Source organism: Aquarana catesbeiana, linkage group LG09, assembly GCF_042186555.1.
Source record: "Aquarana catesbeiana isolate 2022-GZ linkage group LG09, ASM4218655v1, whole genome shotgun sequence".
Lineage (NCBI taxonomy): Eukaryota > Metazoa > Chordata > Amphibia > Anura > Ranidae > Aquarana > Aquarana catesbeiana.
Window position 1 is genome coordinate 57686267 of NC_133332.1, and position 22960 is coordinate 57709226.

The following is a 22960-nucleotide window of genomic DNA, read 5'->3' on the forward strand; positions in this document are numbered from 1 at the left end:
ACTAGGTATGTGATCTGGCACAGAGCGGCCGCCCAGCTGCAGTAAATGTACCCGGGGCAGTCCGCAAGCGGTTAACAGACCAAACTGCCAAGCAAAGGTGTCAGTTAGAGGGTTGAGACAAGGGTTAGTACCCTTGTCACATTTAACACTGACAAGGGTACTAACAATAATAAGCATGTATTTATTTATGTAAAACCTTTATTCTAAAAGAAAAAAAAAAACTAATATGCCCCGTATACACGATAGAATTTTCCGTCAGCAAAATCCATGTTTTTTTTTCCGACGGATCTTGGCTCAATCTTGTCTTGTATACACACGGTCGCACAAATGTTGTCGGAAATTCCAAACGCCAAGAACGTGGTGATGTACAACACGTATGAGGAGCCGAGAAAAATGAAGTTCAATAGCCAGTGTGGCTATTCTGCTTGATTCCGAGCATGCGTGGAACTTTGTGCGTCGGAATTGTGTACACACGATCAGAATTTACGACAATGGATTTTGTTGTCGGAAAATTTGAGAACCAGCTCTTTGTGTGATGGAAATTCCGATGGAAAATGTCTAATGGAGCCTACACACGGTCGGAATTTACAACACCAAGCTCCGTCGGAAAATCCTATTGTGTGTACGGGGCATTAGTGTAACTGCTTACAAAGTGTAGGCTGGAGTCTGGATTTAATTTTTTTATTTTAATCTATTGAAATCCACTCATGAATCTAATGCCGCGTACACACGGTCGGACTTTCTATCCTACTTGGTCCGGCACACTTTCCGACGGACTTTGTCCGCCAGGTGCGCCGGACTTTAAAACGGACGGACTTGCCCACACACGACCGGACTTTCCGGCGGGCTAAGTCCGCCCGTCTTTCCGACGGACTTTCGCCGGAGTTACGGCGGACTTTCAGAATGAACGGACTTGCCCACACACGGACAAGTCCGTTCATTTTGAACGTGACTCAGGTGCGACGGGACTAGAAAAGGATGTCAATCTTGCCGCTTTTATCGGCGAGATTGACACCTTGCGAGCCCCGTCGCGGGGCATACCAGGCCCTTAGGTCTGGTATGGATTATAAAGGGAACCCCCTACGCCGAAAAAACGGCGTGGGGTCCCCCCTAAAATCCATACCAGACCCCGATCCGAGCACGCAGCCTGGCCGGTCAGGAAAGGGGGTGGGGATGAGCGAGCGCCCCCCCCCTCCTGAACCGTACCAGGCCGCATGCCCTCAACATGGGGGGTGGGTGCTTTGGGGGAGGGGGGCGCCCTGCGGGGCCCCCCACCCCAAAGCACCTTGTCCCCATGTTGATGAGGACAAGGGCCTCTTCCCGACAACCCTGGCCGTTGGTTGTCGGGGTCTGCGGGCGGGGGCTTATCGGAATCTGGGAGCCCCTTTAATAAGGGGGCCCCCAGATCCCGGCCCCCCACCCTATGTGAATGAGTATGGGGTACATGGTACCCCTACCCATTCACCTAGGGAAAAAGTGTAAGTAATAAAACACACTACACAGGTTTTTAAAATATTTTATTAAACAGCTCCGGGGGGGGATCTTCCTCCGGCTTCGGGGGTCCCTCCGCTTCATCTTCTCCCGGCGTCCGGTTGGTTCTTCTCCCGGTGTTCCAGTTCTTCGGCCGGCTCCTCTGCTGTCTTCAGGTAGCTCTCTTGCCAGCAGAGGTCCGGACTCCTGGGCTTCTGGGCTTCTTCTCTTCTCTTCTCCAGATGTTGACACGACGCTCTCTCCGGCTGGACTGCTCTCCGAGGGCTGCGTTGTGACTTATATAGGCGGAGACCCCGCCCCCTTTTGATGTCACAGTCCCTGGGCATGCTGGGACTGTGACGTTTTAGGGGGCGTGGTCAACATCACCCAGTGACCACGCCCCCTAAAACGTCACAGTCCCAGCATGCCCAGGGACTGTGTCATCAAAAGGGGGCGGGGTCTCCGCCTATATAAGTCACAACGCAGCCCTCGGAGAGCAGTCCAGCCGGAGAGAGCGTCGTGTCAACATCTGGAGAAGAGAAGAGAAGAAGCACAGAAGCCCAGAAGCCCAGGAGTCCGGACCTCTGCTGGCAAGAGAGCTACCTGAAGACAGCAGAGGAGCCGGCCGAAGAACTGGAACACCGGGAGAAGAACCAACCGGACGCCGGGAGAAGATGAAGCGGAGGGACCCCCGAAGCCGGAGGAAGATCCCCCCCCGGAGCTGTTTAATAAAATATTTTAAAAACCTGTGTAGTGTGTTTTATTACTTACACTTTTTCCCTAGGTGAATGGGTAGGGGTACCATGTACCCCATACTCATTCACATAGGGTGGGGGGCCGGGATCTGGGGGCCCCCTTATTAAAGGGGCTCCCAGATTCCGATAAGCCCCCGCCCGCAGACCCCGACAACCAACGGCCAGGGTTGTCGGGAAGAGGCCCTTGTCCTCATCAACATGGGGACAAGGTGCTTTGGGGTGGGGGGCCCCGCAGGGCGCCCCCCTCCCCCAAAGCACCCACCCCCCATGTTGAGGGCATGCGGCCTGGTACGGTTCAGGAGGGGGGGGGGCGCTCGCTCGTCCCCACCCCCTTTCCTGACCGGCCAGGCTGCGTGCTCGGATCGGGGTCTGGTATGGATTTTAGGGGGGACCCCACGCCGTTTTTTCGGCGTAGGGGGTTCCCTTTATAATCCATACCAGACCTAAGGGCCTGGTATGCCCTGCGCTCGCCGCAATAGGAAAATGTGTTTTTCCTATTGCAGCGAGCGCGAGATGCAATACCCTGCCCTCGTGTCGTATCTGGTCCGTCGGACCAGCATACACACGAGCGGGCTTTCCGTCGGACCAGCACACAGACGAGCGGACTTTCCGCCCGAAACTGAGTCCGGCGGATAAATTTAAAACAGGTTTCAAATCTTGGTCCAGCGGACTTTGGGGAAAAAGTCCGCCGGAAAAGTCCGCCGGCGCCTACACACGGGCGGATTGTCCGGCACACTCTGGTCCGCCGGACCAAGTATGCCGGAAAGTCCGACCGTGTGTACGCGGCATTACACTACCTTATTGACAGTCTTGACAATGCTTCCATTCAAAGGTGTCTCCATTGCTCTGATATAGCCATGAGCTGGCTAAATTGCCTGTGGTGTCAGGGGACACTTTGCGACATTTGCCACAGGGAGACTGTTTCCCCTAGTACTCTGTTTTGTCACATCCTGAATGCAGAGTGAGTGAGGACTCACCGAAGGGAGGATGATCGAGGGATAGGTAGTCTGGGAAACCGAGACTCCCATTGGAGACTGATCATTATGGCCTACAAGTTTCAGCCGGCTGGAGGGAGAAGACAAAATGCTGGGAGAAGTGAAATATAGCCTGTGTTGGGGAGGAGTAGCTCTCTTGGGACCACAGCCTTTATCTGGAAGCAGTGACCTGGGCAGTTAGGGAGAGCAATCCGGTGCTGCAGCCTAGGCAGCAAGAGAGAGCCTTCGGTGGGTGAATGTGGACGCATCCATCAGCGGCAGTGTCCGGTCAGGCTGGTGACAGTCGGGAGGTTGCTTTCATCACTTGCATCACAGATCCAGCTGAGCTATGGCGCCGAGCAGTATGCGGCCGAGCACAGTATCTGCAGGATCTTCACGTCATCCTTTGAGCCTGGTATCGCCCCAGACTGGTGAGCAGACGAAAGCCCACCCTCTCTGCAGCTAAAGACAGTGCACGCAGACACCTTTACTTTGCCCCTCTCATTAAAGCCCTATAAGGAGACATCAACAACCACAATTGCACTGTTTGGATGTCATTCTCCAAAGGTTACATTGGGCCCCTTTATTTGAGCTAGCCGAAGATACAAGACACCTGTATCTAGAGGACTCATTTTGCCCCCCCCCCACAAAGCCCCTATCACCAATAAACTCTAATGCCGCATACACATGAGTGGACTTCTCGTCGGACTGAACTCCGACGGTCTTTCCGACGGAGTTCCACTGAAACACACTTGCCTACACACGATCACACCAAAGTCCCTTTGTTTAGAACGTGATGACGTACCACGGGACTAGAAAAAGTTAGTTCAATAGCCAGCAGCCAATAGCTGCCCTTGCGTCGTTCTTGGTCCGTCGGACTAGCATAGACGAGAGGTTTTCCCGATAGGAACTGAGTCCGTCGGAAAGATTTGAAACATGTTCTATTTCTAGGTCCGTCAGAATTTTCAAAAGTAGAAGGTCCGATGAAGCCCACACACGATTGTAATGTCCGACGGAATGGTTCCGTCTGACCTTTTCTGCCGGAAAGTCCGGTCGTGTGTACGTGGCATTAGAGACAAGGTCATATATTTTGTGCACAGCTTATCAGACGATGTTGAATGTCTGTGTTTACTGGGTTGTGGCATCAGGAGGCAAAAGGGAGTAGTCTAAACATAAAACTGGTCATTCTCCTTCCCCTTTCTGATCTGCAGCCATAGACATTGATCAGGTTACTGCTTGATGCTCTTTTTTCTGCTAAAGACTATATGCACAGATTTTCTTATACATCTGTGTTAAGAATTTAAGGATAGGCTCATATTTGCCTAACCACTTTCTGTTGATACTGTTACTATCAAACCATAAAAGGAGAAGTCCAGCCTGAGCTCGTTTGGCTGGGCTTCTCCTGTGGGTGACAGGAGTGCAATTTGTTTTGCACTCCTGTGACCTGGTTTCAGCAGAGTGTGGTCTGAAGTCCGTTCTCTGCTGACGTCACAGAGATCAGTCCAGGCACCATGTCATTCCGACTCTGGGAGTCTGGATCCGCCAGGTGCCTGGACTGATGGCTATCTCAGCCTCTCAGCGAGCCGCTGAGACGACCGCTCCCGCCCCTCCACAGCTCAGCGCTCCAGTGAGCGTGGAGGAGCAGAGCGGAGAACTGCTGATTGACAGGCAGCAGCTCTCTGCTCGGCGAGCTGAGAGAACCAAGCCATCAGCTATGTTCGATTGCTCTGTTCTACAATAACCCCTAAACCCATACTTCTCTTTTAAGCAAAAAAGTGTATTATAGTATATTAATTAGTATTAATGTATATTAATTAGTGTATATTAAACATTTGGTGTGTTTTATATTTACTATTGATGAAATGTCTGAACCCAGGTTGTCAGAGTTGTTGGGAGACTTGCAAAGTCAGGGCAACCATTGGGGTCAAGTATCTTTTAGCGGCCCTCATAGGGAGAACACTACACCTCTATCCAGAGTCACTCTAAGACAGAACGTGTGTTACTGACCAGATCACCAAATGAAAACAAAAAATAAAATTAATGCAGCCAACATCAATACACTGCAACATGTCCATTTTTTGTTTATACATGAATGATAATGAACAATAACATTTATAAAATGTAATTTGGATACTTTTTCATATGCAGTGAAAGACTTAGCTATTTATTACCTTAGCTAATTACTGCCACAAACACAAAAATGTTGTGAAAAGTTCATAGTGAGAATATTGATCAGCCTATTCCTGCCCAGAAAATCAGGAAATCAGACTCTTTTTAACCTAATTTCAACAATTGATTGCTTTGTTGTATACATGTTTTTTAATTTCTAATTGATTATCTTAGCATCAATTTTATGGATGATTTAAAGCAGACCTTAACATTATCTTATCATTTGCCATTCCCGATCCCTCTTCTTCCCCAATTACTTAATTGAATGGTAACATTTTTGGGGCTTTAAGTGACTTTTCTGTGAGACTGGGTCCTGCTCTTCCTACTTTCTCACCTAGGTAAGAATGAGGTCACTGTGGGATACTGAAATCACACATCCCAAGAGGCTTTGGGGCAATCTACTCTGCATTGTTCACATGCCAGCAACTCTCACGATAAATAGTTCAAATAATCCAGTAGAAAAAGCTGGCAGCTGGGTGACATATAATGAGAACATGGTGGGGATGGACCCAGAGTGATGATCAAAGATGGATTCAATTGGTGAGTAGGGATGAGCCGAACACCCCCCGGTTCGGTTTGCAGCAGAATATGCAAACAGGCAAAAATTTGTTCGAACACGCGAACACCGTTAAAGTCTATGGGACACGAACATGAATAATCAAAAGTGCTAATTTTAAAGGCTTGTATGCAAGTTATTGTCATAAAAAGTGTTTGGGGACCCGGGTCCTTCCCCAGGGGACATGTATCAATGCAAAAAAAAGTTTTAAAAACGGACGTTTTTTCAGGAGCAGTGATTTTAATAATGCTTAAAGTGAAACAATAAACGTGAAATATACCTTTAAATTTTGTACCTGGGGGCTGTCTATAGTATACCTGTAAAGTGGCACATGTTTCCCGTGTTTAGAACAGTCCAAGAGCAAAATGACATTTCTAAAGGAAAAAAAGTCATTTAAAAGTACTCGTGGCTATTAATGAATTGTCGGTCCTGGCAATACACATAAAAGTCATTGAAAAAAACGGCATGGGATTCCCCCACAGTCCATTACCAGGCCCTTCAGGTCTGGTATTAATATTAAGGGGAACCCCGTGCCAACATTGAAAAAAAATGGCGTGGGGGTGCCCCTCAATATCCATACCAGACCTGATTTTAAGGGGAACCCCGTGCCAAAATTTAAAAAAAATAGCGTGGGGGTCCCCCTCAAAATCCATACCAGACCCTTATCCGAGCACACAACCTGACAGACAGAAGGAAAAGAGGGGGGGATGAGAGAGCGCCCCCCCTCCTGAACTGTACAAGGCCACATGCCCTTTAACATGGGGAGGATGTCCCCATGTTGATGGAGACAAGGGCCTCATCCCCACAACCCTTGCCAGGTGGTTGTAGGGGTATGCGGGTGGGGGGCTTATCAGAATCTGTAAGCCCCCTTTAACAAGGGGACCCCCAGATCCTGCCCCCCCTGTGTGAATTGGTAATGGGGTACAAGTACCCCTGCCATTTCACAAAAAAAGTGTCAAAAATGTTAAAAAAGACAATAGCCGGTTTTTCACAATTCCTTTATTAATGTCTACTTCTTTCCCCACTTCTTCTTCCATCTTCTTCTGATCTTCCTTCGGTTTTCTTCTACTTCCTCCATCTTGTTCTTTCCCCGCTTCTTCCTCAATCCCTCTGACGCATGGGGACTTCCCTATGGCTTTCCCCGAGGTGCAACAGGGGTAAGCCATGTGTCAGAGGGGGCAGGGTCAACGGGTGGCCCCGCCCTCAGTTATGTAAGAGCTGTCAGAAGAACAGAAGCGTCACACAGCAAGAGACTCCCATTGAGGCGGATCGTCCGGAGGACAGGCGGGGAAGCCGGAGGAGAAGACCGGAGGAAGAAGCAGAGGACCGGAGGAAGATAGAGGAAGAAGCGGGGGAAGAACAAGATGGAGGAAAAAGAAGAAAACCGAAGGAAGACCAGAAGAGGATGGAAGAAGAAGCGGGGAAAAAAGAAGACATTAATAAAGGAACTGTTAAAAACCGGCTATTGTCTTTAACATTTTTGACACTTTTTTGTGAAATGGTAGGGGTACTTGTACCCCATTACCAATTCACACAGAGGGGGCCGGGATCTGGGGGTGCCCTTGTTAAAGGGGGCTTCCAGATTCTGATAAGCCCCCTGCCCGCATACCCCCACAACCACCGAGCAAGGGTTGTGGGGATGAGGCCCTTGTCCCCATCAACATGGGTACATCCTCCCCATGTTGAGGGCATGTGGCCTGGTACGGTTCAGGAGGGGGGGCGCTCTCTCTTTCCCCTCTTTTCCTGCGGCCTGCCAGGTTGCATGCTTGGAAAAGGGTCTGGTATGGATTTTTGAGGGGACCCCCACGCCATTTTTTTAAAAATTTTGGCGCGGGGTTCCCCTTAAGATATGGATTTTGAGCGGGACCGACCCGCCATTTTTTTTTTAAATTTTGGCACAGGGTTCCCCTTAATATTCATACCAGACCCAAAGGGCCTGGTAATGGACTGTGGGGGAATCCCATGCCATTTTTTTCAATAACTTTATGTGTATTGCCGGGACCGACAATTCATTAATACCCGCGAGTACTTTTAAATGACTTTTTTTTCCTTTAGAAATGTCATTTTGCTCTTGGACTGTTCTAAACATTCCCATGTTTCCCAACATGTGCCACTTTACAGGCATACTATAGACACCCACCAGGTACGAAATTTAAAGGAATATTTCACTTTTATTGTTTCACTTTAAGCATTATTAAAATCACTGCTCCCGAAAAAACTGCCATTTTTAAAACTTTTTTTTCAATTGATACATGTCCCCTGGGGCAGGACCCAGGTCCCCACACACTTTTAATGACAATAACTTGCATATTAATCCTTAAAATTAGCACTTTTGATTTCTCCCATAGAATTTTAAAGGCTGTTCCGCGAAACACCCGAAATTGTTCGGTATTCGGTGAATGGGCGAACGGCCAATGTTCGAGTCGAACTCATGTTCGACCCGAACATAAAGCTCATCCCTATTGGTGAGTATGTTTTGTTTTTTTTTGGACAACCCAGCATTCAAGGTAAGAGTGAAAAAAATTGTAAAGGAAGGAAGTGAGGTTCTTCTTTAAGGTTCTTTTAGTAAGCCATGTAGCACCAGCACAACCTACCTGTCCCCAAGGGCAGCTCAAGTCTTTGAATGTTGCACCAAACAAGCTCAAGAGTTGCAGAAAATTCTGATTGTCGTATTCAAAACGGTTTCCAAAAACTACAGAGCAGATGACATTAGAAACAGCCTGGTATAGGAGGTTTGATGGGTCAATGGATTTTTCTGCAAGCAAATTTTAAAAATATAGTCAATGTACAGGTTTGCAACCCTCCATACTTCACACTATCGTTATGACACCATTACTGCATATTGGTGATATGGATGGGGTCACATGACATCCAATCCTAGAGATGTCTCAGGAACTAAGACCTAGGTCTAGGTACCTAATAACAATCCTGCTCTGGTTTCGAGGAATATGTACTGTAGATACATTCATTCCCTAACTAAGGCAACATATCAGCCATCGCTGAACCACCAACACTAATCCTGATTATGGGCTATTGTACATGGGCATATGAGAGGCATTCACTATGGATTTATTAAGCATTTGCCATGCATTTAAGAAAAAGTCAAATCTCCAAGAGTAACTCTTTAGAGTGCATATGTTGCTTATGTATAGTTCCTAAAATAAAGCAGATGGCTCACACCTGATATGCTAGGAAACAATAAAAATATGGAGTGATATTAGTTTAACCACTTTCCGACCTACTTTAGTACATATACTGCGGCAAGGCGGCTCTATTGCACAAAATTACGTACCTGTACATGTCAATAGTCACTGGGGGGGCAGGCGTGTGTCGCTGGAGCTGTGACTGCACGCTGATTGGCCACTTGGGGAGCCAATCAGTGGGCCCGGCGGATGTGATGTCTGCCAACCACTTGCGATTGCCGATGTAAACAAGCAGACCGCAGTGCTTTCAGGCATTAATACTCTGATCTAGTGTTCCTGCTAATCAGCTGTGATCCTCCTAATTAGCCATGCAGATCTGGCCATCCCTGCTGCTGATTTCTGACAATAACAGGATCTTGTGCAATAATATATTGCCTTGTGAACTAATAGGGTGCTATACAGGTCCAGGTCAGTGGTCCCCTGCAGTGGAGTGAAGTCCCTGAAGGCCCTTGTGGCAAAGCCACCAGGAATGGGTGAAGATTGGGTCCCCTTGGGGAGAGTATTGGAGTGGGAATGGTGAGTGACCTGGATTAATCCTGTAGTGCACCCCCTACAGAGCCGCAAGTAGAAAGGGATCTTTGTAAAGCTGCTATCTGGGCTTTGGTTCATACTTTTACTAAGTGTTATCAAGTGGTGTTAAGGATGTTTCTTTAGATCTGCTTGCTTTGCTTTGCAGTGTGAGAGTCCTACCTTTTTGGGATTGAGGGTTGGTATTTGGTTCCAGTGTGCCCTTCCTTCATTTCATTGCTAACCCTATCATTATGAATTTGGGGAAGCTCTGTGTCCTGGACTATATAAAAATGAGACAGATTTTAGTCGACTGTAAAATCATTTTCTTTGAGTACATCACAAGGGGGGTTTGGTCATGTGGGGGGTAAGCGATTTTCGCAGGCAATTTGTCAGGGCAATGACTGGTGTTAGTGCTTCAATAATCACTGCACCATGCTTGATATGGTGTTAGGGTGATTGAAGCGTATTATTTCTATTATTACATTGTAGTATTAAATTAAATAGTTCAACTCAATATAATGCAGACTCAGTGGGAGCCCTGATGCGGAATGTCACTTGCCAGCTGCAGCACTGGATAACTTCCCTCAGGTGCCACAACACCTTTCCAAAAGATTGTCTTCGAACGTATCTGTCTGCACTGTCCAGCTGCCCCGAGCACCATTTCTGTGATTTACTCCTCCCTCCACGCCAGCAGCACCTCAACCTCCCACATTGACCTCGCAGACTGGAGTAAAGCCTGGTCCAGCATAGCAAAATGCTCCTTTAACACAGCCACGTTGGAGGCTGCCTATCCTCCTTCGCTGGTACTGTGTTCCAGCATGCATTGCCAAGTCAAACCCATCCCATAATGATAGATGCTTCCCGAGGAGATGAAATGCACATTTGATGGTCCTGCCCCCGCCTCGAGGGATTTTGGTCAAGGGTCTTCGGGTTCCTGTCTACCCTCTTCCTTGTACCCTTCCATAAGGACCCTAAACTTGCATTGCTCCATTGCTCAATCCCAGGCCTCTTCTCTTACCAATAGAAACTAGCTACCTATCTGTTTATCGCAGCTAAGCGCACAATAACAAGGGCCTAGAAAAAGCTGGCTGTATCATTTTCAGAGGTGAAGAACACCTTGACGACTCTTATGATCCACGAAAAAATGTCCAGTATCTTCCACGACTCTCATGCCAGATTTCTCACTGTATGGGGCCTGTTGTTGTCCTATGCATTTCCAACTTTACACTCAATCATCCTAAGCCTTCCAAACTAATATGACATTGGCCCCAGCCTGGGGGAACTTCTTTTCTCTACCTCTTCTTTGCCCCTCTTGCTACACCTCTCTTTCTTCCTACCCCTTTCTTCTATTTCTGGGCCTCTAGCCTGTCGCTTTGTCCCTCCTTTCATTTTTTGTTTTTCTTTTGTTCATTTCTATGTCCTGTGCTTAGTTTGGTTTTGTTTACTCTGTTATTGCGGACAGATCAGCTCCCCTATCCACCTTAGCCCCTCAGTCTGCAGGCTCAGACCCTGGCCCAGGCCTGAGGGGCACTGTTGGTTTATAGTTTAAATCCTATAACACATTTTTACTCATGCTCTTGCGTGAAAATCTGTATTATGTTCCTATTTATATCCCCGCGTGGGAATTTGACTTCTGGATTTCTTTCGCATATCAATAAAAACATTGTACCAGAAAAAAAACCCTCAAACCCCTAGACTGTTCTTTGGAGTCAGTGGAAGATTACAGAAAAAGAGGAACGAAAGGCTGTGTGTGCTCTAAGGGGGAAATAGGACCAAATTCACCAGCAGCTCCTCACGGGGTGCTCTACACAATTAGTCCATCCAGGATTACCGGCAGACAAAATACCTTTCAGAGATTTGATCTCTGCCACCAGGAACCCAGCTTCTTCCTGTATTCTCTCCTCAATAGATTTCTTCCCCATCCCAAAATTTCTGAGCGTGGTGAGAGAAAACCTGCGCAAATCTTTCCATCGTTCCCCATTGCTGAAGACAAGTCCTACAAAACAATAAAATCAGACATGTACAGCAAAGGAGTCAAAACTGCAGTTATCATAAGAAAATTGAAATGACCTTTACCATCCATAATTGCATCCACTGTAGATATTAATGGTTTTATCCTCTAAAGAGATTATAATTCTGTTCAGTTCATCTTGTGAATGAGGCATCAATGCCAGAAAACAAAGCCAGGTGTAATTGGAAAATGAAGGACAAACAGTTTGAAAAGCAATAGATCCCTGATTGTCCTCTGGTGCTGCCCTTCCATCTCACAGTCTTCTGTGCAGGAAATTACAGAGAGCTGACATTTAGGTCTTATGAGAATTCTAGATAAATACACTTTAAAGTAGGGCCTGGGTCAAAACTTTTTTTCCCCTTCGAGCTGGGTCACTAGGACAGGAATTGATGAAAATCTCTCCAGCAGGGACAGACAGCAAATTAAGTATTTTCAAAATTCAGTATCTCAAAAAATTTGAATATTACATAAGACCAATAAAAAAATAATTTTTAATACAGAAATGTTGGCTTACTGAAAGGGTATGTCCATGTACAGTATAGTATGCACTCAATACTTAGTCGGGGCTGCTTTTGCATGAAATACTGAATCAATGCGTAGTGGCATTGAGGCGATCAACCTGTGGCACTGTTGAGGTGTTATGGAAGCCCAGGTTGCTTTGATATCAGCCTTCAACTCTTCTGCCTTGTTGGGTTCAATGTCATTCATCTTCCTTTTGACAATACCCCACATAATCTCTATGGGGTTTAGATCAGGCGAGTTTGTTGGCCAATCAAGCACAGTGATACTGTACCGTGATCATTAAACCGGGTATTTGTACTTTTGGCAGTGTGAGCAGGTTCCTACTGGAAAATGAAATCAGCATCTCCTACAAGCTGGTCAGCAGAGGGAAGCATGAAGTGATCTACAATTTCCTGGTAGAGGGCTGCACAGTCTTTGGACTGAATTTATTTTCCAGCAGGACTTGGCACCTGCCTACACTGCCACAAGTACCAATACCTGGTTTAATGATCATGGCGTTTGATTGGCCAGCAAACTCGTCTGACCTAAACCCCATAGAGAAGCTGTGGAGTATTGTGAAGAGGAAGATGAGAGACACCAGATCAAACAATGCAGACGAGCTGAAGGCCGCTATCAAAGCAACCTTGGCTTCCATAACACCTCAGCAGTGCCACAGGCTGATCATCTCCATGCCATGCCGCATTGATGCATTAATTCATGCAAAAGGAGCCCTGACCAAATATTGAGTGGATACTATACATGGGCATGTTTTTCAGTAAGCCAACATTTCTGTATTAAAAATCTTTTTCTTTTTATTGGTCTTATGTAATATTCAAAATTTCTGAGATACCGAATTTTGGGTTTTCACTAGCTCTAAGCCAGTGGTTCTCAACTCCAGTCCTCGGGACCCACCAACAGGTCAGATTTTAAGTATTACCTTGGGGAGTTGCAGACTAGAATACTGCAATCACTGAGCAGCAAATTATATCACCTGTGATGTATTTCAGCTATCTTGCAAACCTGGCCTGTTGGTGGGTCCTGAAGACTGGAGTTGAGAACCACTGCTCTAAGCCAAAATCATCAAATTAAAAAGAAAGAAATGCTTGAAATATATCACTCTGAGTAACACATCTACAGTACATAAAATATATGGGTTTCACCTTTTGAATTAACTTACTGAAATAATGAACTTTTTGATGATATTCTAATTATACAGTCAGGTCCATAAATATTGGGACATCGACACAATTCTAATCTTTTTGGCTCTATACACCACCACAATGGATTTGAAATGAAACAAACAAGATGTGCTTTAACTGCAGACTTTCAGCTTTAATTTGAGGGTATTTACATCAAAATCTGGTGTAGGAATTACAACAGTTTGTATATATGCCTCCCACTTTTTAAGGGACCAAAAGTAATGGGACAGATTAACAATCATCCATCAAACTTTCACTTTTTAATCCTTGGTTGCAAATCCTTTGCAGTCAATTACAGCCTGAAGTCTGGAATGCATAGACATCACCAGACGCTGGGTTTCATCCCTGGTAATGCCCCGCCAGGCCTCTAATGCAACTGTCTTCAGTTCCTGCTTGTTCTTGGGGCATTTTCCCTTCAGTTTTGTCTTCAGCAAGTGAAATGCATGCTCAATCGGATTCAGGTCAGGTAATTGACTTGGCCATTGCATAACATTCCACTTCTTTCCCTTAAAAAAGTCTGTGGTTGCTTTCACAGTATGCTTCAGGTCATTGTCCATCTGCACTGTGAAGCACCATCCAATGAGTTCTGAAGCATTTTGCTGAATATGAGCAGATAATATTGCCCGAAACACTTCAGAATTCATCCTGCTGCTTTTGTCAGCAGTCACATCATCAATAAATACAAGAGAACCAGTTCCATTGGCAGCCATACATGCCCACGCCATGACACTACCACCACCATGCTTCACTGATGAGGTGGTATGCTTTGGATCATAAGCAGTTTATTTCCTTCTCCATGCTCTTCTCTTCCCATCACTCTGGTACAAGTTGATCTTGGTGTCATCTGTCCATAGGATGTTGTTCCAGAACTGTGAAGGCTTTTTTAGATGTTGTTTGGCAAACTCTAATCTGGCCTTCCTGATTTTGAGGCTCAACAATGGTTTACATCTTGTGGTAAACCCTCTGTATTCACTCTGGTGAAGTCTTCTCTTGATTGTTTACTTTGACACACATACACTTACCTCCTGGTGAGTGTTCTTGATCTGGCCAACTGTTGTGAAGGGTGTTTTCTTCACCAGGGAAAGAATTCTTTGGTCATCCACCACAGTTGTTTTCCGTGGTCTTCCAGGTCTTTTTGGTGTTGCTGCGGTGCATTCTTTCTTTTTAAGGATGTTCCAAACAGTTGATTTGGCCACACCTAATGTTTTTGCTATATCTCTGATGGGTTTGTTTTGTTTTTTCAGCCTAATGATGGCTTGCTTCACTGATAGTGACAGCTCTTTGGATCTCATATTGAGAGTTGACAGCAACAGATTCCAAATGCAAATAGCACACTTGAAATGAACACTGGACCTTTTATCTGCTCCTTGTAAATGTGATAATGAGGGAATATCACACACCTGGCCATGGAACAGCTGAGCAGCCAATTATCCCATTACTTTTGGTCCCTTAAAGTGGGAGGCACATATACAAACTGTTGTAATTCCTACACCGTTCATCTGATTTGGATGTAAATACCCTCAAATTAAAGCTAAAAGTCTGCAGTTAAAGCAGATCTTGTTCGTTTCATTTCAAATCCATTGTGATGGTGTATAGAGCCAAAAAAATTAGAATTGTGTTAATGTCCCAATATTTATGGACCTGACTGTATAAGATGCACCTGTATTTCTAAAGGTGCTATTATTATAACATTTTCACCACATGTCAGTAACAACCCATGCAATTTATGCATACAAAGAAACCAAAACAAATATGTTCAGAAATTAAGTTATGTGTAAAAAATGGAATGACAAAGGGAAAAAAGTATTGAACGCAGTAATTAAAATTTATTTAAAGTGCTTCTAAAGGCAAAAGGTTTATCTTGATGCATTCTATGCATTAAGATAAAAAAACCTTTTGTGTACAGCAGCTCCCCCAATACTTGCCTGAGCCCACCTCTATCCAGCAATGCTGCAGGAGAGGTCGGCTGCTCGGGACTCTCCTTCCTCATTGGCTGAGACAGCAGCGGAGTGCCATTGGCTCCCACTGCTGTCAATCAAAGTCAGTGAGCCAATGAGTAGAGAGGGGGGCGGGGGACCTTTGTTGGTATTGATGGCTTCAAGACACCCCAAACGTGTTCAATACTTATTTTACCTGCTGTATATGTATTTGTCTAGAGTTCTCAGCATTAGTCATCAGTGTCCTTAAAATGTGTTCTTTTTCATAATCTAATAAAGAAAACCTCTCTTTATCCATGGATTAAAAGTCAATGGGCAATAAACAGTAAAAATAGCAACCTGAAAATTTTTAAGTAACGCAAGCATGCAGATGGTGCAAACTGTGATATTTTCCCTACATTTTTTTCCTATTATCTAAGAAACCTCAGATAACAAAATACACCCAAACATTGGGAAAGAACACAAATGTTAATTAAGGGTTTGTTTTTTTCTTTTTTTGTGTGTGTTTTGTCCAATTCAATGTAATCCTTATCAGTGGTAAAACATAGCTTTTAAATGAGTACACACAAACCAATTAAGGCATTTTTTTGTTATTTAGACATTAAGGGGAAATAGGTAGCCAATTAGCAAAAAGAAGGTTTAATTTTAAAAACATTTTTTTCTATTACTTCTAGTAATAATGCATTGTCCCAGGCACACCAGGAAACTCTATAATAGGTTCCAAAGCTTTATTGAATGATTACATCATAGCAAAGGGCATTTCGGAAGCCATGGAGGACCGCTGTTTAAGGCATGTGGGGAGGTCCTGCATCGCTCTGAAACATTGCTTTCCAGTGCTGTGACTGAAAAAATGTTGACAGCAACAATGCACACAATCCTGAAAGTGGCTGACAAATTGGTGGATGCTACAGCAACCACCGGCTGGAGACTGGAATAACTCAGAACAAAGGATATGTCACCAGCACCCCAGGAAATTCCATTAAAGGTTCCAACTCTTTAATGAACAATCACAGCAAAGGAAAGCAATGTTTCAGAGCGATGCAGGACCTCCCCACATGCCTTAAACAGCGGTCCTCCATGGCTTCCGAAATGCCCTTTGCTATGATGTAATCATTCAATAAAGCTTTGGAACCTATTATAGAGTTTCCTGGTGTGCTGGTGACATATCCCTTGCTCTAAAAAAATGTTGAGTAACACTGTAAACCAACTTTATGTTACTTTCCCCATTGGCTCCAATGAATTTGTGATATAGGTAAAACTCTACAGAAACTCAATCAATATTGTTTATCCCCAGTCAGAAATGTGTTAAAAAAAATCTAAAAAGCTACAACCAGTTCCACTTTAATTATATTCAAAGTCATGCCTACATCCATATGTTGAAATAAACTTACCATGCCCTTTGAAAAAATCATCAAAAGCTGGAGACCTTCCACGCCCACCAAATTCCTCTCCCCAGTCCAGTAATGCCTCTTTTACAGTTTCATAACCGCTTAGGACAACAATAGGATTATGGCCAAAATAAACAGTATATACCGATCCATATTTCCCTGCAAACTGAAATAGAATAGGAGGAATTTGGCATACATTACTCGAGAAAAAAACAAAGTTTTTACTGACTACAATTTAAAAACATGGAGACTGGAAGGATCATCAGCATAAAAACTTGAAGGTACCAACCAATATACCTTGCTCATCACAACCCAATAAAAAACTGAACAATTGTGGTTGGAAGGGTAAGGCCATAGTTTTATTGATATCAAACAGTATTTGTCCAACAATGATGGCAAACAAAAGTACAAATTATAGTTGGCAATAACAAACCAGTGCTAGCCAAACATGAACTGTGGACACCCAAAGTAACATAAGTGAAAGGCCCGTCTAACAGTTCAGGACAGAGATTGAATTGAAGCATATCTAAGCCTAAAAACAAAAATGTAATAAATTGCAGCTTACTGGTCTTTAGGCAAGGTGGCTGCATTTGTTTTATATCCATTAGGTGTTTCTGTCAGTAACACACTTACAATCCTAGAATGACAACTCTCAAACATCCTTCTGTGTCAGGACAACAGAAATAAAATTGGACTACATAACCCCACCCTTCTCCTATAATAATAGCATAACATAATATAGACGGTTGTGGTTCTATCTATCAAACAACAGTCAGCACAGACAGAGATCACAGCTCCTTAAAATTTCTGGCAAGATCGGATATTTTTTGAACTTGTCAAACAGAAGAAATAAAATATTTTCCATGGTATTCAGCAGTACAAAAAACACCAAATAAGAGAAGTTTGTTGTTAAGGTTTAGATACAGTTTGAGGGTAAGAATCTTAGACCTTTTGAATGCTGGCAAGGTAAGCCTAGCTAATAAAGCTGCGTCAGAGGAAATAGGGCCGGGGGTGGGAACCTCTTTGCATCCAGGTAGGTAGCCAATCTCCTGGCCCAACTCTTTAAGAGGACCGACCAATAACCTTTGGCTTCAAGGTTCAAGAAAAGGGGAGAATGGGGGGGGGGGGGTCAATTGCAACTGTTTTTGCAGATCAAGCAGAGGAAAACAAATATTTAGAATCACTCAATTCTGAGGAAAATATTATGGAATCACCATGTACTGTGCAGTTTCTAAAACAAAAATATGCTAATTAGTCTGCAGTTAAAAAAAGATTGCTTGTACACCTTGCTGAGCTGTTGCACCAACCTGATTGACATGGATCATGGCTCCAACACGAGAAATGTCAGTTAAAAAAGTGGATTATAAGGCCTCATGGACACTGGACATTTTTTGGATGTTTTTACAGCTGCTGTTTTTGGCTTCAGACCTTCTAAACTCCCCGTCCCCATCATGTTATCCTTTGTGTCCATGTGCACATAGGCTGTTATCAACTGTTTTTGGCTGGGGCGTTTTTTGACTGTAAAAAAAAACGAAACTAGTGGGTTCTGAGAGGAGTTTTTCAGCTGTTTTCAGCTGTAAAAATGCTCTAACATCAGAAAACGCTGATAAACATTGATAATCGTGTAAAAACGCGGCTCACCTGTGTTTTTTACCATTTTTGATCCATTTAAAAAATAAAAAATGCTAATAAACGCTACAAAGCGCTATTTGCAAAAACTAACACTAAAACTTCTTCAAGAAGGTAAATCATCACAGAATGTTGCAAAAGATGTTGGTTGTTCCCAGTCAGCTGTGTCTAAAATCTGGACCAAGTACAAATCAATTGGGAAGGTTGTTAAAGGGAAGCGTCCTGGTAGACCAAGTAGGACATCAAAGCATCAAGATAGAAAACTTAAAGCAATATGCACAACAAAACAAATGAGGAACAAATAGTCAGAAACTGGCGTCAAAGTCTGTGACCGAACTGTAAGACACCGCCTAAAGGAAATGGGATTTACATACAGAAAAGCCAAATGAAAACCATCATTAACACCTAAACAGAAAAAAACAAGGTTACAGTGGGCTAAAGAAAAGCAATCATGAACTATGGATGACTGGATGGAAGTGATTTTCAGTGATGAATTACGAATCTTCATTGATCAGAGTGATGATGCTGGAACTTTTGTTTGGTGCCATTTCAATGAAATGTATGAAGACGACTGCCTGAAGAAAACATGTAAATTTCTACAATCATTGATGATATGGGGATGCATGTCAGGTAGGGGAACGGGGGAGATGACGGTCATTAAATCTTCAATAAATGCACACGTTTATATAGAGATTTTGGACACTTTCCTTATTCCATCAATTGAAAGGATGACCTCATTTTTCAGGATGATAATACATCTTGCCATAGGACAAAAGCCGTGAAAACTTTCCTTCAAGAAATACATGTCAATGGCATGGCCTGCAAATAGTCTGGACAGTGGCGGCTGGTGCTCAAAATTTTTGGGGGGTGCAAGCAAACTGAAAAATTCTGGAAAAAAACCCCATCATTTGCAGCCTCACTATACCATCAATCACAGCCACTGTATCATCAAACGCAGCCACTGTGCCCATCAATTGCTGCCACTGTACCATCAAATACAGCCACTGTGCCCATCATTTGCCTCCACTGTGCAATCAAACGCAGCCACTGTGTGATCAAACGCAGCCACTGTGCCATCAAACGCAGCCACTGTGCCCCATAAAATGCAGCCACTGTGCCAATCAATTGCCGCCACATGGTTCAGTGTTAGGAAAGTGAATATTCATTCGCTTTTCTAACACAGCTGAGTGACCTGCGAGCGCCCAGCAGTTTCACAGTTTTTTCAGGTCTAAAGGTAAACTGGAGCAAATCCTCCATTCTGCCATTAGATGCTGGGGCCAAGAAAAAGGCTGACCATAGTCTGCCGCTGAAGTGGGTTTCTTCCATCACATACCTAGGAGTTAAAATTGCAGCAGACAGTGCTGACTATATGACTCTTAATTTATTGCCCCTACTGGCCTTTTTTAAGCAGAAGGCGCATGCCTGGCAAAGGCTCCCTCTGTAACTAATAGGGAGGATAAGTTTACTGAAAATGAAAATTCTTCCAGTCATACTCTATCTTTTGAGACAGCTCCGGTATGGATCCCCAAAACCTTTTTTAAACAACTGGAGGGCATTACTAGTACGTTCCTCTGGACCCCCAAACAGCCACGCATAGGAATCAATGTGCTTCAAGAACCATGGGGGCAGGGGAGATTGGCCCTGCCTGACTGGAGAAAATATTACCTAGCTGGTCAGTTGGTATTTGCTCACAAATGGTTGATGTCTGATGACGGTGACTCTGCAACGGTGGTAGAGGCGGCTCACTTGGGGTCCAATGAGACCCTCCGTTTGGCCATTCACAGAGGGATTAGGTCAGAGCTTCCACTAACAATGGCAATGAAGGCTACTATTAAGGCATGGGAGGAGGCAGTTAAGTTAGCATGCCCGAGTTACTTGGGTTTTTCACCACTGACTCCCTTGTGGGGGAACCCCAAGTTATCTCATTTCTACTCATTTCAGGATCCTATGGTGTGGGCGGTCAAGGGAATAAAATTACTTAAAGACATCACCAAAGATGGAACACTCCTGACTTTTGACCAACTAAAGACTAAGCATGATCTCCCTAATACATATTTCTTCAGGTTCATACAGCTTCGACACGCATTTCAGGCTCAATTCAGAGATAGGACAGTGGAGTCCATCCCATCGGCTCTGGGAGACATGCTTATGGTAGAAGACCTCCATAAGACGCTATCGGTCACATATAAAGAACTGTTTAAGAAAAGTCTGGCGGCAATGGCTAGATGTAGGGAACGGTGGGAGAATGAAGTCCCTGATTTGGACGGGGAGGAATGGGATGACGTATGGGTGCACCCCTTTCAACACTTAGTCTCCACGAGAGATAGACTTATACATTTTAAATTTTTACTCAGAATTTATTTTACACCGGCCAGACTGGCTGTAATTTACCCATCGGTCTCTTCGGCATGTTGGAGATGCGGTTTTTCACCGGCAGATGCCAAACATATTTTCTGGGATTGCCCGCACATCAAGACCTTTTGGGAAGGGGTGATAACATGCATAGAAGACATTTTAAAGATTCCTATCCCACTGTCAATTAGAGTATGTTTGTTGGGCCTGGTGGAGGAGGTAGTTCCGTCCAGAGCTCTTAGAACTTTACTAAACATCTTATTCTTCGATGGAAGGAAAGCTATTTTATTTAAATGGAAGAATTCAGCTCCCCCTGGTATTCCCTTCTGGAACGGTTTGGTAAACTCCATAATGCCTTACTATAAGGCAAGTTACAAATCTAGAGGTTGCGGAAAGAAGTTTGATAAGGTTTGGCAGGCCTGGTTTGCCTTGGAGGTGACGGCTGGCTAGTTCTGCCCAAGGTCTCATGCGAGGTTAAATACAGTCCTGGGAGTATGTTCTAACTGAACATTTGAGGATGAGTGGTAGTTAAAGGCAGAGGAATCCGTTTGATAATAATCTAGCAAAACGTCAGAAACGGTGCAATGCTTTGGGGAGTAAAATGGACAGACATATGTATATACACATGGGAGTATTCCAGATATTCCCTATTGGTAACACAAGTGAAGTAAATATTCTAAAGTGGTGACCGTGTGTATGCTCCATCGGACTTTTACTGTCCGAATTCCAGCCAGCAGAGGATTGAGAGAAGGTTCTCAATTTTTCGGTCATAACAAGTTCCTAGCCGAAAATGCGATCATCTGTATGCAATTCCGATGCGCCAAAAATGACGCATGCTCAGAATCAAGTAGGAGACGGAAGCGCTCGGTCTGGTAAAACTAGCGTTCGTAATGGAGCTACAACATTCGTCACGCTGTAAATTTTTGGATCTTTTAATGCAGCGCATGCTTTTGTTCTTTATAATGCTCGAAGAATGAAGTTGTTTTGCTGCTGATATTCACACAGAGTTCTGACAAACTTATTTCTTTATTATTTCTCGTGATCTCCTGAATAATATTTTTTGTTTTTAAAGCCAGATCTCCATAATAATGTTTAGAATTATTTTTTATAGTCATCATTTTTTTATTTATTTTTTTAATCAAGAACTCTTTTCTTTGGAATATTTTTAAATTATTTTCTAGTGATCTCCATATTTTTTTTTTTTGGTGTGTCAAGTTTCCACAACAACATTATTATCTTGTATTTTTAAAGCTCAAGGAGGTTGGTGTCCCTTGTTAATTTGACATTGTATTTTTGAAATGTACCTGACTACTCACAAACAAACTGTCCTATTTGAAGAAAAACACAAGTATTTACATATAAAAAAATCTCCATTTATTCTGGCTCATAATAACAAAATAAAGAGGAAGGCAACGCTGGAGAAACTGCTGGAATTTGCGAAGCCCTTGGCCCCTAGGGCACACATTAACTCTTTGTAACTAAAAATTGGTAGCCTGAGAAGTCCATATAATAGGGATCACAATCTGGTCCAGGACTCCCAGAGATCACGAACAGCAGCAAATGACATATATGTCCCCAGGCTGTGGTACTACAACAGCCTGCATCTTCTGTCAGGACAGACTGAACCCAGGGCCATAATGTTTTTGTCTTCCTTGCAGCCTTCCCTGCAGCCTTCCCTGCAGCCTTCCTTGGAGGCTGTGGCTCTGGAGGTGGACTTGTGGCAGGAGGAGGAGGAGGAGGATGGGTGAGCGCACATAAGTGTACGTCTTTGGTCATTTGGCCCCTCAACCCCCTGTGAATGGCCTCAGCAAAAAGTTTTTCACAGTTGTGGTGTTGGCCCTCTTCCATTTGCAGCAATTTGGAAGCTATATAGTAGCCATTAGCCTCTTCAGCATCAGGGGGGAGGGGTTTCAAGGCCGCATTAGCCTCCTTAATGCTGCCTCCTCCACATTACTCCCCTTCCTGGCCCTTTTTGTTGGAAGGCGGAGGGGAGGCACTTGTGATTGGGTGAGGCTCCTACTGGGCCCGGCCACCTCCTGGCTGACACTTACCCCCGCCTCCTCCTGGCTGACACATACCCCCCCTCCTCCTGTGTGCCACATTCCAGAGCCTCGTCCTGGCTGAGTCCTTCCTGTGTATGAAAAAGGAACATAGTTTTAGTTTTTGGCTCATCAATCACACACAATTTTCAGCTCATGACTGTTGCAAATTGAATGTTAATAAATTGAAAAGACTATCATTCTGAGCACAGCATTTTTCATTCTTGTCCCAATCATTTTTTGGCCCCTGCTGTGTATTGATATGTA

General features: G+C 44.3%; 1 protein-coding gene across 2 annotated transcripts in view; it reads right to left on the reverse strand.

The window, feature by feature from the left end:
• The window catches only part of LOC141107673 (cytochrome P450 2G1-like), a 190392-nt gene that overhangs the window by 143384 nt on the left and 24048 nt on the right, over positions 1–22960 (reverse strand). Inside the window, exons 2-4 of one of the 2 annotated variants that reach the window (XM_073598575.1) lie at positions 16677–16839; positions 11484–11633; positions 8519–8679 (exon numbers count right to left, since the gene is read on the reverse strand). The exons of the other annotated variant lie outside the window; for it this stretch is intronic. Coding sequence (XP_073454676.1) covers positions 8519–8679; positions 11484–11633; positions 16677–16839 — 474 coding nt within the window. The remainder of the gene's footprint in view (positions 1–8518; positions 8680–11483; positions 11634–16676; positions 16840–22960) is intronic. 2 annotated transcript variants of the gene reach the window in all.